Source organism: Marmota marmota, unplaced genomic scaffold (genome assembly GCF_001458135.2).
Source record: "Marmota marmota marmota unplaced genomic scaffold, marMar, whole genome shotgun sequence".
NCBI lineage: Eukaryota > Metazoa > Chordata > Mammalia > Rodentia > Sciuridae > Marmota > Marmota marmota.
In genome coordinates, this window is record NW_026005674.1 from 595799 (window position 1) to 610805 (window position 15007).

The 15007-nt window shown below is 36.1% G+C and overlaps 1 protein-coding gene across 1 annotated transcript; it reads left to right on the forward strand.

The window, feature by feature from the left end:
• Positions 1 to 4090: 4090 nt before the first annotated feature.
• On the forward strand, positions 4091 to 5023 carry LOC107160826 (olfactory receptor 2G3-like). Its single transcript, XM_015507430.1, has one exon. The coding sequence runs from the start codon at positions 4091 to 4093 to the stop codon at positions 5021 to 5023; it is 933 nt and encodes a 310-aa protein (XP_015362916.1).
• Positions 5024 to 15007: the final 9984 nt, after the last annotated feature.

Below are 15007 nucleotides of genomic sequence, written 5' to 3' on the forward strand. Positions count from 1 at the left end.
TAGTATATATACACAGTGGAGTTTTTACTCAGTCAAAAAATGAAATTATGGCATTTGCTGGTAAATAGAACTAGACACTATCATGCTAAGTGAAATAAGCAAAACTCAGAAAATTAAGGTTGAATGCTTTCTCTAATTTGCAGAATCTAGTCAAAAATGAGGGGTAAAAGAGATGGAAAGAAAGGGAAAAGGGTGCAGGATTCCATCAAAATAAAAGAAAATTGGTGAACTAGATGGAGGGAATTGTGTGTAAGGGAGAAGGGACCAGATAAGAAAAGAACAGCAGAATAAATCTGACCTAACTTTCTTGTGTGTGTGTGTGTGTGTGTGTGTATATCACAGTGAATCTCACCATCATGTACATCCACAAAACACTAACAAAAAAAAATCCTTAAACTAAATAACAGAAATATCAATAGAGTATAGGAAGGGATTGGGGGGAGGGGGAAGGAGAGTACTGGGGACTGAATTAGAGCAAATTATATTCCATGCTTTTGTACATATTACAAATTAATTCTAAAGTTATGTATAACTAAATAAATCTTAATGATATGTAAAACTAAAAAGAGTGAATAAAAAGAAAAAAAATTAAAAAGAAATTGAATTATACCAGCGGAAACACTATCAACTTGGAATTAAAGGACAGAAGTAGGTCAAAATGAAGGAAGACTATCAGACATCTGGGATTCTCCAGCATAGGGGAAACAGAGCTATTTGACTGTAAATATGTGCTATCATTCAAGAAAAACTAAGAGTGAACTCCAAAGATTATTCACAGAGTAGCAGAACTGTTCCTCCCACCCTAGTCCCAAAGTGCATAGACCGGCTGGCCAAAGGCTGTCCTGGTATTCACAGAGGGTGACCACATCTAGATTTAGATTTAGACAGGCCAGGCTGCTGAGGCTCAGACACTCAGGAATAAGACACTGCCCAGGGATGAGGAGGCAGCACTGCAGCCTTGTTGCCTGGAGCCCAGAGCATCAAGTTAAAGAGAATTATTCTTGAACCTTAGAATCAAATCAAATTTGTCTTGTTACCTTTTAGAATTGTCTGAGCACTACCATCCCCTTTTTCCTTATAGTTTCTCCATTGATATAGCAATGTCTATCCTGTGCTAGTTCCACTTTTGAATTTTGGAAGCACATAATCTGTTTGCTTTCACAGATTAACAACAAGAAGAAATTTTGTCTCAGGATAATCATAACTTGAGTCTCACCCATTCATAATTTAACCAGTACTTAGATAAGACTTTGGACTTAAAGTTGATACTAAAAAGAATTAAGTGATAGCAATTCTATATTAAAAGCATTATTTATGGTGACATGAAGACTGTATTTTGAACCATTACTTAAAAGAGTTAATGAATTTCCAATCTCTCCCTTCTTTTATGCTGAATGTCAGAATCCATTTCCCTCCCCCCATTATTCCCTCTTTTCCAGAAATCTGTTGGGGCAGTTCTTAGATTACAATAATTGTATTTCTTTTATCACACAGGGATGCTCTACCAGTGAACTAAACCCCAATAATTTTTACTTTTTCTTTTAAGCCCTGGTCTCACTGAATTGTGGAATATGGCCTTAGTACTTCTGCCTAAGCTTCCAAAGTCACTGGGATTATAAGTGCATCCCACTGATCCCAGTTAGAAAATGAATTTTAACTTCATGAATGTTTATACAGATATACACATTTCTGCATACACATTTTATAAAACATATATTCACTAACAAAAAAAAACTTTTAAGAAATCATCAAAATAATTTTATACGTTTAGTAGCATTGGTGATAGGAAGTAGGTGAATGACCTTAACATGTTTTGCAAAGCTCATTATGAGTAGAAATGAAGGATGTCATCAGTGCCTGGAATTTTAATTACCCTCCCTCTCCATTTTGGATAGCTTTATTTGTATTTGTTTGCTTAGTACAATTGATTGTTTCCTAGAAGAAACAGAGGCACAAGTCTCTGCAATTCTTCTCTCCAGAGATCTATCTCCCTTTCCAATATAGCAACTGGAAATTGCCTGGGAAGAACAGCTCCAGAGATGGTGACTGAATAAACAAGCTAAACAACATCTACCTGAGGATGGTTTGAGCGAAGAGATTGCAGGAGAGAGTTGGTGCTAACAAGTTGCCTCACAGGGTGCCTCCACTACCTCTCCTGGAACTGTGTTCATGGACGACCTTTCCATCAAAACCATAGGCGCCTCTACGGCTAGGTCATCATTCTTCCTGGAAGGTAGGGCTTTCTTTTCTTTCTTTCTTTTCTTTTTTTTTTTTTTTTTTTTTTTTTGTAGTTGTAGATGGGCAGAATGCCCNGGGTTTTTTTTTTTTTTTTTTTTTTTTTTTTTTTTTTTTTTTTTTTTTGTAGTTGTAGATGGGCAGAATGCCCTTATTTTATTTGTTTATTTTTATTTGGTGCTGAAGATTGAACACAGTGCCTCATGCATGCTAGGCAAGCACTCTACCACAGGGCTACAGCACCAGCCCTGAAGGTAGGATTTCTTTTAATGTTATGGGAAAAAATAAAGGGAATTTTATCTTATTTAGCAAACATAATCATTTACTATTCTTTTAGCCATAAAAATTGACTAATGTCTTCTCTTTCTCAGACAAAAATCCTCTTATCCTCATCTTTATTAGCAGAATGTGAAAGGGGGAGGAAGGAGTTTCATAGTGGTGTGTTCCTGGAAAATATCTACTCAGGGACACATAAATAAATATACAAGGAACAAAGTGAGACTATATAGAGTTATACAAATAAAATGTGACCACTCATCTATTTGTTCTTCCAGTAGACATCAAAAACGTCAACACAGCATAGTTCTAGTTATCCAACAGTAGGAAAGACTATGCCAATGAAATCAAGGTCACTTCAGGTACATTAAAGCATTCAGGATTTTTATTTTACTACCACAATACTTGGCCAAATAGAGAGATGCTAAACAATGTGATCAATGTCAATTTTCTTCTTGTTGTTATAATTCTGGAAGAAGAACTAATTACTCAAAATATGTAATAGTTTCATCTTATCCAAATTTAAGTATGCAATTACTACCATGGATGCCAAAGAAAATTAGGCACATATTCTTCTTAAACTGGTCTATATAATTACCTGAATCTGGGCATAATGGCCAAAGGTTCTTGGATGTATTTGTTTTCTAATTAGGTTGTTTGAAAGCAACCAGAAAATTTCACTAGTAAAGTTTTTTTAAAGGAATCTTTTTATATTTAACTCTCATAGTTAATCAATGCTGTAGTCTTTTTGGAGACTAAACTTGACCAATCAGAAGTAGATTTTCATAACCACAATTCTTAATCTTTGCAATTTAATAGTTTGAATTATACAGTCTATATAATTTACTTTATAAAAGGTGGTTGACTTTGTGTACTTTTACAATAAAAGCATCTTAAAGCTTGTGGGCCTAAGAATCATCAAGGGTAATGGTTGCTTATTAAAAACTATGAATTAGGTTTTTCTAGAGAGCAATATTTGTAAATCAGACCAATATCTCCAATAGAGAAATACAGAAGTTATCCTTAGTTTTATTGCTGGTTGCTTCTACCTTTAGTAATTGCTTGCTTCACAGAAAAGCAATGAATATGAACGATAGTCATATCTAACAATTCCTGCTTAATATTATAATTAATCTTACTGTATCTCAACTAGATTTATGTTCTCTAAGTCTGATCTAGTCTATGTATTTTTCAATTTATGTATCTGTGTTATCTATTGTATAATTATCATGTATCTATGCATGTAGAAATCATTTTATTTTCAACTTCTTTGCTTTTTCACAGTTTCCACGTTGATGGCCTATGTGTTTTATTTTCAGATAGTTCACGTATATCTCAAATCTGTTTTGCTATATGACCCTAATGTCTATTCTGCCTTGTATTTAGCATGTTAATTATATGCATTTGTCTCTTGTTCTATATAAAAACACAATTTCTTATTTGTGCATATTACTTCTCTGTATATAATTCCAGTATTGAAATGCTCATTATTTTTCTATTGGTTATAGCATAGGATTTTTTTCTTCCCACAGGAATAAAATACAAATTATCAAGAAAGATGAGTCTCAATTGAGGAACAATGAAGGGGTTCAATTTTAGCAACCCAGCAGGCTTTATCTTACTGGGATTCTCTGACCAGCCACAGTTGGAGATGGTTCTTTTTCTAGTCATCTCTGTTATCTACATTTTGACACTGCTGGGGAACACAGCAATCATACTTGTTTCATACTTGAATCCCAAACTCCACACCCCCATGTATTTCTTCCTCTCCAATCTCTCCTTCCTGGACCGCTGTTTTACTACCAGTATTGTCTCCCAGATGCTTTGGAATCTCAATGGCCCTGAGAAGACCATCAGTTACACTGGTTGTGTGATCCAGTTATACATTGCTCTGGGATTGGGCTCCACAGAGTGTGTCCTCCTGACTGTTATGGCCTATGACCGTTTCAATGCTATCTGTCGACCACTCCACTATGGTGTTATCATGTACCCAAAGCTTCTCCAGCAACTAGCAGCTGTGGCCTGGACCAGTGGTTTTGTGGAGTCCACAGTTCAGACCACCCTTGTTTTCCAGCTGCCTCTCTGCAGCCACCACAGAGTGGATGATTTTATGTGTGAGGTGCCTGCCCTGATTAAAATTGCTTGTGTGGACACAACCTTCTTGGAAAATGAGCTCTCCATAGCTACTGTCCTCTATGTGGTTATACCTCTGGGGCTTATCCTGGTCTCCTATGGCTGCATTGTTAGGAGTATGCTGAGGATAAAATCCACTGAAGGCAGGAAGAAAGCTTTTGGGACCTGTGGATCTCACCTGATTGTTGTGGTTTTGTTCTTTGGGACTATAATTTCTGTGTATATACAACCCAAGAGCAAGTACACACAGAATCACAGAAAATTCCTCACCCTTTTCTATACTGTGGTGACACCCTTACTTAATCCTTTGATCTATACCTTGAGAAACAAAGAATTTAAGTGGGCAATAAAAAGGTTGCTGGCAAGAGAGCCAAGTTAGGGAGAAATGCAAAACACACCCAAGCATTCTCTCAGACTTTGGGGATTTGTAGGTTTTATCTAATTATAGTTTCTTTTTTCATCTACAAGGAGCATAACTAAATATTCTAGGTGGGGAATTTTCCTTAATGACATCCTGACCTTAGCTACTTTAAGTCCTTCTTATCCTCCTTTCAAGAAATGTATGCATCTTCTTTTTGCAGTACTTCATATAAGAGTTTTATGAATAAATAAATATTTGTAGGTGAACCAATGTGTATGGAATGTGTATGTGTAAATAAATCTTAGTGTCACTACTCTAATGACCAACAACATGACTGACATGGTGATGACAAATACATTTATTTATCATAAAAGGAAATCCTACACCTTGTGAAGGTAGGATTTGGATAATAACTTCAGAAGTTTAAATTTATCTGAGAATGATTCCTGTTCCTTTTTAGGGCTCACATTTGATAGTATTATAGGCAGTGGATGTCTGTAGTTTATTTAAAAGTGAGAAGGCCTAATAGAAAACATCATTATCTAACAATTTGCCTTATGGGGGATATTTTATTCTTTTTCTTTGAGCAGGGGCATCTGGGATTATGTACAACCAGAAATTTTTCTGTTCTTTCTCACTCACAGAGGAAGCTTCAGAGATGAGACAGAAGATTTAATATTGATAGACAGGGAAGTATTGATAAGTTAACTTAGGTCACTCTCTTATGCATATTTTATCAGCATAAAATGACAGTCAGACTCTTTTAATAAATATTTTAGATCTAAATCTGTACTCTAAGACAATGCAAAAACAATTTTAAGTATTATTACTAAGTCTGAATATTTAAGTTTCACAAACGTAAATGTAGCTTTACAATAATGTTTGCCTTTGTCATTTATATACCATTTTTTATATTATAAATTTGTAGAATTTATGAGATGGTTTATCTTCATATTTAATAAAAAGATTTTATCTGTTCTATCTAATGAGATACTTAAAATTTGATAATTAAAAAAATTAACAATCTGCCTTGTTTTCCAAATAGTCACAATATTTTACTTACAAAATATTATGATTCTTATGAACTTTAGATACTTGCAACATGTTATCATTGGATGTCACTTCATTAAATAAAATAAAAGTTTTAACAGAGATTGATTCTGAAGAATCTTTTAAATACATATAAATAATTCTAGGTGAATATAGTAAATAGTAAGTGGATGGTAAAAAAAAATTGCAAAAAGAAAAACATGATGTGCAGTCAGAAAAGATTGATAAGGTAACTAAGGAAGTACTTCTGTAAACCTTGCATTTCTCTGTTCATAAAATGTAATTTGACATTCATAATTATAACTACTCATATTCAAATTAAATTTTTATTGCTGGATTAGGATAACCAAATGCTTAATGTGCAGTATAATTACCTAAACAATTCAAAATCTCATAACTTCAAACAATAAATATGAAAACCAAAGTTATATTCCAATACCCAGAAAAATGTAAAAACTCTTAATATTTTCTATGTATTCATTATATTTTAACCAAACATTTTACCTAACATTTTTTCAGCCTCAATTGGCTTTTTTATACCTGTTATACCACAAATTAAATGAGACTAGTTTCTAGCAGCTCAGTCTCCTTCCCACTGGATTTCCAAAGTGTGCCTCTCTGGACAGGGTGGGCTGATGCTGCAGTTGAACACAGGGAACTTTTTCTTGGTTTCCCTCTTTTTCTGATCATTTTCCTTCACACATTTCAGGAAATTACCTTGACTTAGAGGGCTTAATATGCTCAACAATCATATTATTTCTCTAAGCAATAATCTTGCCCTTAACTTGTTTGTTTACAACAGCACCAACAGTGTGCTAGGTAACACTGTAGCAGTCCCTTCTGAACAATACACATTCACTTGACATCTACAATAAAACCCTTCTTGTAAATTCACATATTTGTAGCCAAAGGAACAGTTCCATGATTTATAAAAGGTCTAGAGAACATATATCAAGTGCCTCTCTTTCCCCCTGTGATTGTCATTTTGGTGAAATACTGGAAGGTGGTGGGTCCTTTAGTTAACCTTTTATTGCAACATAGAATTCATATTATACACTTGTACTCCAGTGACTTGGGAGGTTGAGACAGGAGGATGGCAAGTTTGAGGCCAGCCTCTGAAAGTTAGTGAAATGCTGGCTCAAAACTTAAGAGGGTGGGGACTATGTAGAACCACAGCCTCTGAGACTGGAGTCTCTGTGCTTCTCCTTTGCTAGCAAAACAATAAACCTTTTTCCTTTTTCTCAAAACTGTGTCCTCATTATTAAATTGCTATCAGGGATGATAATCAAACTTTCAGTAACAAATTTGACACATCAGATGGGGCCTGAGAGCTGCCTCCACTTTGGCTTTCTTGGGCAGACCTGGCTATCCAAGAAATCCCACTTCCAAACAGGTTGAGAGCTGACTGTCTGTGAGTTAGGAGACTGGGTGAGTTTGCCTCAGGTTGAACAAGAGGAGCTATTCCTGTGAATAAAGGGAGGAACTGGGGAACTATCCCAGCAGCTGCCACAGCTCTTTTTACTTTGGGGAACTCTAGCCTTTTCTCCCTAAAAGGTACAGGTTGCTCTCTCTTGGTCTACTTTGAGAAAAAGGAAACTGACTTAGTGAAGTCCAGACACGCTTAGCCACCAGGAAAGTTCCCCAGTGTGCACACTCAGACTCCTGATTCCATGCATCTGGCTCCTCTTTGTTGGAACATCTGGTCCCTCCTTGTGGAGACATCTGTGGTTCCACTGGTGTAGCAGTCATAGTTGAGCAGGACTCAAGAACCTAGGTATTTTTACACCCTTCAGGTCTGTTCTGGGTTCTCATCTGTTTGCTGACCTTGGGTTTGGGAATTCTCTCTAGTGTCTATCTATGTTTTTGTTTGTGTCTGTTGCTGTCCCTTTTATGATATGGGCAATACTGTGTTGATCCTATAGATAGCCCCTTGGGAAAGATCTTGGCTGCTCTCTCTGTTTTAAAGATTCCCATTTGTTGGCCATGGTTTTTGAGATCCTTTCTGGTTGTGCGTTTCCTTTTGTACAATCTGGCACTTGGAGTTGAGCTCTCAAAGGTAAAGTAAGCAGAAGAAATTTGTTTATGCAGGTCTCTCTATTTAACCACATTTCTGTCAACCATGGCTTCAGTGATCCTCTTTCTGTCTCTGGTTTTTGTATCAGTTATTGGCCTTTTAAGACATGGGCCATGCTGCATTGATCTTACTGGTAGGTAGTCTCTTGAGAAGAGAGATCTTGGCTGAATAGGCCACCTATTGGGTATAACTGTTACCATCTAAGGGTTCTGGGTTTATTGTCCCCATTTACCAAAGAATTGAAGACCAGGACACAGAGATAGCAAGCAAGAAATAGATTTATTGCAAAAGCGACAGAGATACAGATATAGAAGTCTCCAAAGAGAAGAGACTCCAGAGCTTGAGATCCAATTGGTGAGTTGGGGGCTTATTCTTTTTATGGTCTATGGAATTTCCTCATTTCCTTATCTTCTCCCCTGTCCACACTCTTCTCACTATTATTGATTGGGTGCCTCCTCTGTCCACATATCTGTTTTAGCTTTTATATTGGATCCCCAGTTGAGGAACATGAGTACAAAAAGTATCTGTCTGATTAGGTCCCCTGCTTGTGTCCACCAGCACTTTCCTAAAGCAGGAAGTTGACCTCATCAGAAGACCCTCTCCATGCACCTTTGTTCTGGCCCTGCCTCCAACCTCCTCACTCACCACCTTGCCCTGGCTCCCTAAGCCCTCCTATCTCTTCCTCATACTCCTAAGAGAAAGATGTGGCTTTGAATGATTTTCTGGATTATTATACAATCTTACATTTGGACTTGGTCTACCAGAGGTAAAGTATATGGAAGAAATTCTCCATGTATAGGCATTTGTGAAGTTGCATGATAAGGAGTCTTAAGGCATTAAGTTGAAGGCACAAAAAGGCACTGCCTCTGGTGTGCAAGGACAAAAGGACACCAGCCCAGGGCTGGGAAAAAAATCCCAGGAAAGCTGCCTGACCTGAAAAAAAGTTGGCAGAGGGCAAAGAGAACCTGGCCTCTACCCTTTCAACCCCTTTTGCACACAGGAGGGTGGAGGCTACTGACCACAAAGGACATGGCAGTAAGTTCCAGCACTGTTAGTTTATGACTTGGGGACAGAAATAGTCTCCACTTTTAAGATCTGACAGGACCCTGCATTTGGCCAGGGAATATCTGTCATTGGAGGAGAGCAATTCTGGTTATGACAGTATCCCATCAAACTAAATGCATGTGGGTCCTGGCAGGATGAACAACTACATCAAAAAAAAAAAAAAAAGAAAAAGAATAAAACAGAAACTACAGTCAACCCCTGTTTTGATGGCAGTCTCTGCCAACAGATATAAATAAATACATACATATTTACATATAAATAAAAAAGTGCTCTGTCTTATATCTGTTGGCCTTGACTAAGTCTATTTCTGTTTGTTAACACTGTTTTCTAAATGTACAAGAGATTCAAGGTTATTCCTTGATTTTTGCTAATACTGCTCACCCATGTATACCTGTGATTATGGTTACCATACCCTATGGATTCTAAATTTTACTTAAAAAGTTAAACTTAGTTAAATGTAAAGCTTAATAGAACACTTTTACAAGTTGGTGTTTTTCAATATAAAATTGTCTGTGGCAATAGTCTCCTTCAAATTTATATAGCAATAACAAATGTGGCTGCTAATTTTTTTTCTCTTTCTTTTTTCTTTTTTTTTGGTCATTTAAGGTTTTTTAACAAAATAAAGAAAACCTGTTATCAATAAGTTATATATAAAACTTGTGTTGCTGTTTGCACTGGGATGAAAATTTAAATGTATTTTTGGAAGATAATAAGTAGAGCCTGATTTGTTCAAAGGTTGACAATGGGGAACATGAAAACATTCTGCCACCTTTTCCACAAAAGGGAAGTTATGAGCTCTCCTAACCTCTCTGGTTATTTCAGATATAATGTTGTATTATTTTAACTGATGTTCAGCTAGACTCAGGAAATAATACATGAGAACTTTGTAGAATGATATTTTATAAGGGAGCAAAGGTCACATTCAGAAATAAAACACTTTTTAAGATTTGTCAAAAGGTCAGCCTCACCTGAGTTAAGCCTCCTGTTCTTCCCTATGTTAAGATGGCTCTGAAGTAGGCTAGAATTAAGCTTTTTTAAAGTTGTTTTCAAAAGATAAATTTTTTGTTATAAAGATTACTATGATCTCAAAGTAAACAGGGAATATAATAGAAAACTTATGTAAAGGTTTAGGTAAATTGTAAAAGGTATTTAGGCTTGTAAAAGTGTTTTAAAAGCAGTAAAACTTGGGGCTGGGGCTGGGTCTCAGTGGAAGAGCATTTGCTTAGCACAAGTGAGGCACCGAGTTCGATCCTCAACACCACATACGAATAAATAAATAATATAAAGGTATTGTGTCCATGTACAATCAAAAAAAATATTTAGAAAGAAAGAAAGAAAAGTAAAACTTGCCAGGTGCAGTAGCACATGCTTGTAATCCCAGCAGCTTGGGAGGCTGAGATAGGAGGATCACGAGTTCAAAGCCAGTCTCAGCAAAAATGAGGCACTAAGCAATTCAATGAGACCATGTCACTAAATAAAATACAAAATAGGGCTGGGGATGTGACTCAGTGGCCAAGTGCCCCTGGGTTTAATCCCTGGTACCAAAAAAAAAAAGTAAAAGTTGTATATAATTAAGTGTTAAATATATGAGTCTTTGTAAAGGCTAAATAGACATTAGTGGGTTTTCTTTTCTTTGTAAAACTTTATAACTGTTGTCTGACAGTGTTTTATAGAAGTACTACTTCTAACAGAATAACCTGAATTGATTTGATATGTTATAGTTAAAGCTTTGTCCCGGGGTTTCATAAACTGACTTCCAGACCACTCACATATAAGCAAATCAAGCCTTTATTGAAGCACACCGGTGGCGGCTGACCAGAACATAAAGCTGTTCCCCTGATCATCCCAAACAATTGCAAGGGCCCTCCTTATAAGCCTGAAAACCACAAAAGGGATGTTTGGGGGTCTAGCCAATGCAAGCAAGCCAAGTTACAGAAGCAGGAGAGTGCAGTCAAGCGGAGGGATGCTTAGCCAATCACAGTTAGCCCAATCACCCCAGTTACAGAAACAGAGGCCTGATACCCTAGTTACAGAAACAATGTCCCATTAGATAGTTCTGTGTTCTTAAAGGTTTCTATAGCAAAAAGGAAAAGAACATTTTGCCCTGGTTATGACCCTTCTACTTGGCATGGTTGTTTTACAGGATGAAGTCATAAAACAAAATGGAATCACATTTGCTTCTACTATCACAGATACAATAATCCAACACCTGTAGGACAGATAGGATATAATGCTGACTTCCAGTACAATATTTACTCCAGTTAAATAGAAGGGATAACTGTAAAATGATAGATATTGAAGTTATAACCCATTACTCTTACATTAAGACTGAAACTGGCTTGCTGGATGTTTAAAACCAAAAACTGGAAGACCAAAGTCAAGGAAGTAAAAGGGCCAAGGAAAAAGGAGCCAATATGTTTGGCCCTTGTTCTCTAAGGTCAGCCAGGACCCAGAGAACAATGGGTCTCCTCTAAGGGCCCTGAAACTCCAGTGAATCACCTGATCTGCTGACTGGGGAAATCAAGAGGACCCTAGAGAACAGGAAGCCAACCAGTGCACATTCTGCAAAGAGGAGGGTCATTGGAGAGGTAAATATCCCTCATGCTTCCAAGATAAGCCATATATAGTCAACAAGACACTGATCCATACTGGCAGATGGCACCAATGAAAAAGGAAAGGAAACAAAAGGCTTCCCACAGGTCCCCAAGAGTGATCTCTGAGGAATCTCAGCTGCTCTTAAGAATAAATAGGAATAAGGTCAGTTTTAACCAGCTTGGTCTCAAACACGTGGCAGGAGAGTCTACATGGACATTTAAAAGGAAAGACATTTTTTAATGTAACTTAAGATGTACACTTGAGTCAGTCCTACCAAAAGTAAGTAAAGCTAGAGGCTATAAAGGAAGGATTATTGTGTGGGAGTGCCTAATGATAACGATCACAAAGGACTCTAGAATCACAAGTTTGTCTTGAGTTAATTTTAGCCTGATCTCATAGACCTCCAAACCTTCTTAACCTCCTACACAGATAAAATCAATCTGTTTTTCACTAATAATGATCATGGGTGACTGTATTCATGATTTTCAGAGACTGAAATATTAATTGCTTTTGTGCTACTTGTTTACAAAAAAAGTAATGTTTTCATGTCTTGTTCATTGTTGTTTTAACAAGATCCATGCCCTAAACATGCCTTGTCAAGTTACTCACCAACTGTCACCATGGACCTCTGGACAGCCCTGATGTTAAATATCCTTAACTGTCCACACCCAACCTGAGAGAGAATAAGGATTTCTGTTCAATTCCCCCACAACTTCAACCTCTCTCAACAAGAAGCAGCTTGGAGATGTCATCAACAATTTTCCATAGAAATGGAATGTAGAAATTGACAATGGGGAAATGTGACAGTGGTCCACTTTATGGTTTGAATTAATCATTGCTGTTCTGCTACTGAAACTTATTTTTTTAAAGACATGTTTCTTTCTCATCCTCTCTCCCTACTCCTCCCTAATCTCTCCCCATCCCTAATATCAGGGGAAACATGATAATTTTTCTTCTCATCTTAGGCAGATTTATCTATCTTTGAGCACACACCCACCACAGGAATTAAGTAATTCAGATTTTGAAGATGGCACCAAAGAGCCCAGAAATTAACGTCTCCTAAATTAACAAGAAAATTACAACTCCAGACAGAAAACACATGGAATGTAGCCTATCTAAAAACCTCCTGTTCCCCTAGATGGGCAGAACCACAGCCTCTGTGCTGGAATCCTCCATGCTTCTTTTGCTACCAAAACAATAAACCTTTCTTTTCCTTTTTCTCAAAAAGGGAAGTGAGGGTGGGGGAAATCTTTGGATGTGACTTGTTGGTAAAGCACCTCTGGGTTAAATCCCCAGTACCAAAAAATAAAAAATAAATTTTCTAGAAAATTAAAAGGGCTATGGATGTTGCTCAGTGGTAGATCAGCCCTGGATTCAAAAAATATATATACAATTTTTATGCTTAAAAGAACTGTACAAACAGATTTTTCTGGGAAAGAGAAAGTAGTGGAGGAAGAAATAGACTCTGATATTGAACATAAAAGAAGAGAGAGAATTGGAAATTCATCAACTCTTTTAAGAAATGGTTTAAAATAAAGACTTCATGTCACCAAAATAATGCTTTATATACAGAATTGCTATCACTTAATACTTAACTCTTTTCAGCATCAACGTTAGTTCAAAGATTCATTAAAAATGAGTGATGGGCTGGGGTCGTGGCTTAGCGGCAGAGTGCCCATCTAGTATGCACGAGGCCGTGGGTTTAATCTTCAGCACCACATAAAAATAAATAAATAAAATAAATGTGTTATTTAAAAAAAGAATGAGTGAAACCTGAGTTATGATTAATCCTGAAACAAAATTTCTCTTTGTTGTTAATCTGTGAAAGCAAAATAGATTTTCAAAATATCATGATACTAGAATTAAAACTGACACATAGACCAAAGGGGTGGAATGGAGAATCCAAAAACAAATCCATAAATTTACAATCATTTGATTTTTTACAAAGATGCCAAGAACACAAAATGGAAAAAAAAAATGGTCTCATCAATAAATGATGTGGGAAAAATTGGAAATAGTCATGCAGAACAAAGAAAATAAACTTTTTTCTCACCAGGTATATGAAAATGAGCTGAAATGATTGGGAACTTTAAAGTAAGACATGAACCTATAAAATAATTAGAAGAAAGGAAGAAGGGAAATGATACTGATTTGGGCAATGAATTTTTTTTAATATGGCCCCAAAAAGCACAGGCAACAAAAACAAAAAATAAAAATACAAGTGAAACTATATCAAACTAAAACGTTATGCACAGCAAAGAAAGCAATAAGCAGAGTGAAGAGAAATATAACAATATAACAGGGGGAAATGTCTGAACATTTGATAAAATGTTAATATCTAAAACACAGAAGAAACACAATAGTAAGAAAATAAATAATATTCTTTAAAAAGTATCAAAGTACCAGAATAGACATTTCTCAAAGACAAAATTGTTCAATGTCACTAATCATAACAAAAATGCAACTTGAAACCACAATGAGATATCACTCCATACTTAGAATGTTAGAACTGCTATTATCCAAAAGAAGAAAAATTAAAATGTTGGAAAGTATGGTGAGAAAGAGGAACCCTTGTACACTGTTAGTAGGAATGTAAATCAGAATAGCCACTATAGAAAACAGTGTGGAGGTTCTTCAAAAATCAAAACTAAGACTACCATTCAATCCTGCAATTCGACTAATAAGTATATGCCCAAAGGAAACAAAATTTATTTCACTCACATGTTCACATGTTCATTGATGAGTTCACAATAACCAAGAAATGGAATCAACCTAAATTTATCAGTAGGTGAATGCCTAAGAAAATATAGCATATATATACACAATAGAATACCACTCACCTTAAAAAATTTTTTTAACTCTTAATTATGACAACATGGCTGAATCTAGAAGATGCTGTGCGAAGTGAAATAAACCAGGCACAAAAGGCAAATACTGAATGATCATACTCATATTTGGAAACATAGCACATGCTTACCTATGGATAGGATTCACTGGGAGGTGACTGGGGAAATGCCAAAGAACACAAATTTCAAGTAGGAAGAATAAGTTCAAGAGTTCTATAGTACAATATGGAGACTATAGTTAATAACAATGTATTTTACACTTGAAAATCACTAAATGGAGATTCAAAGTGATCTCACCATAAAAATTAATAAATAAATAAATAAATGTTAATTAGTTGAATTAAGCCACACATTATGTACACTTATTTGAAA

Bases quoted from the DNA above. Each gene is read 5' to 3' on its own strand.
- LOC107160826 (XM_015507430.1), top strand. From the start codon at position 4,091: ATGAAGGGGTTCAATTTTAGCAACCCAGCAGGCTTTATCTTACTGGGA.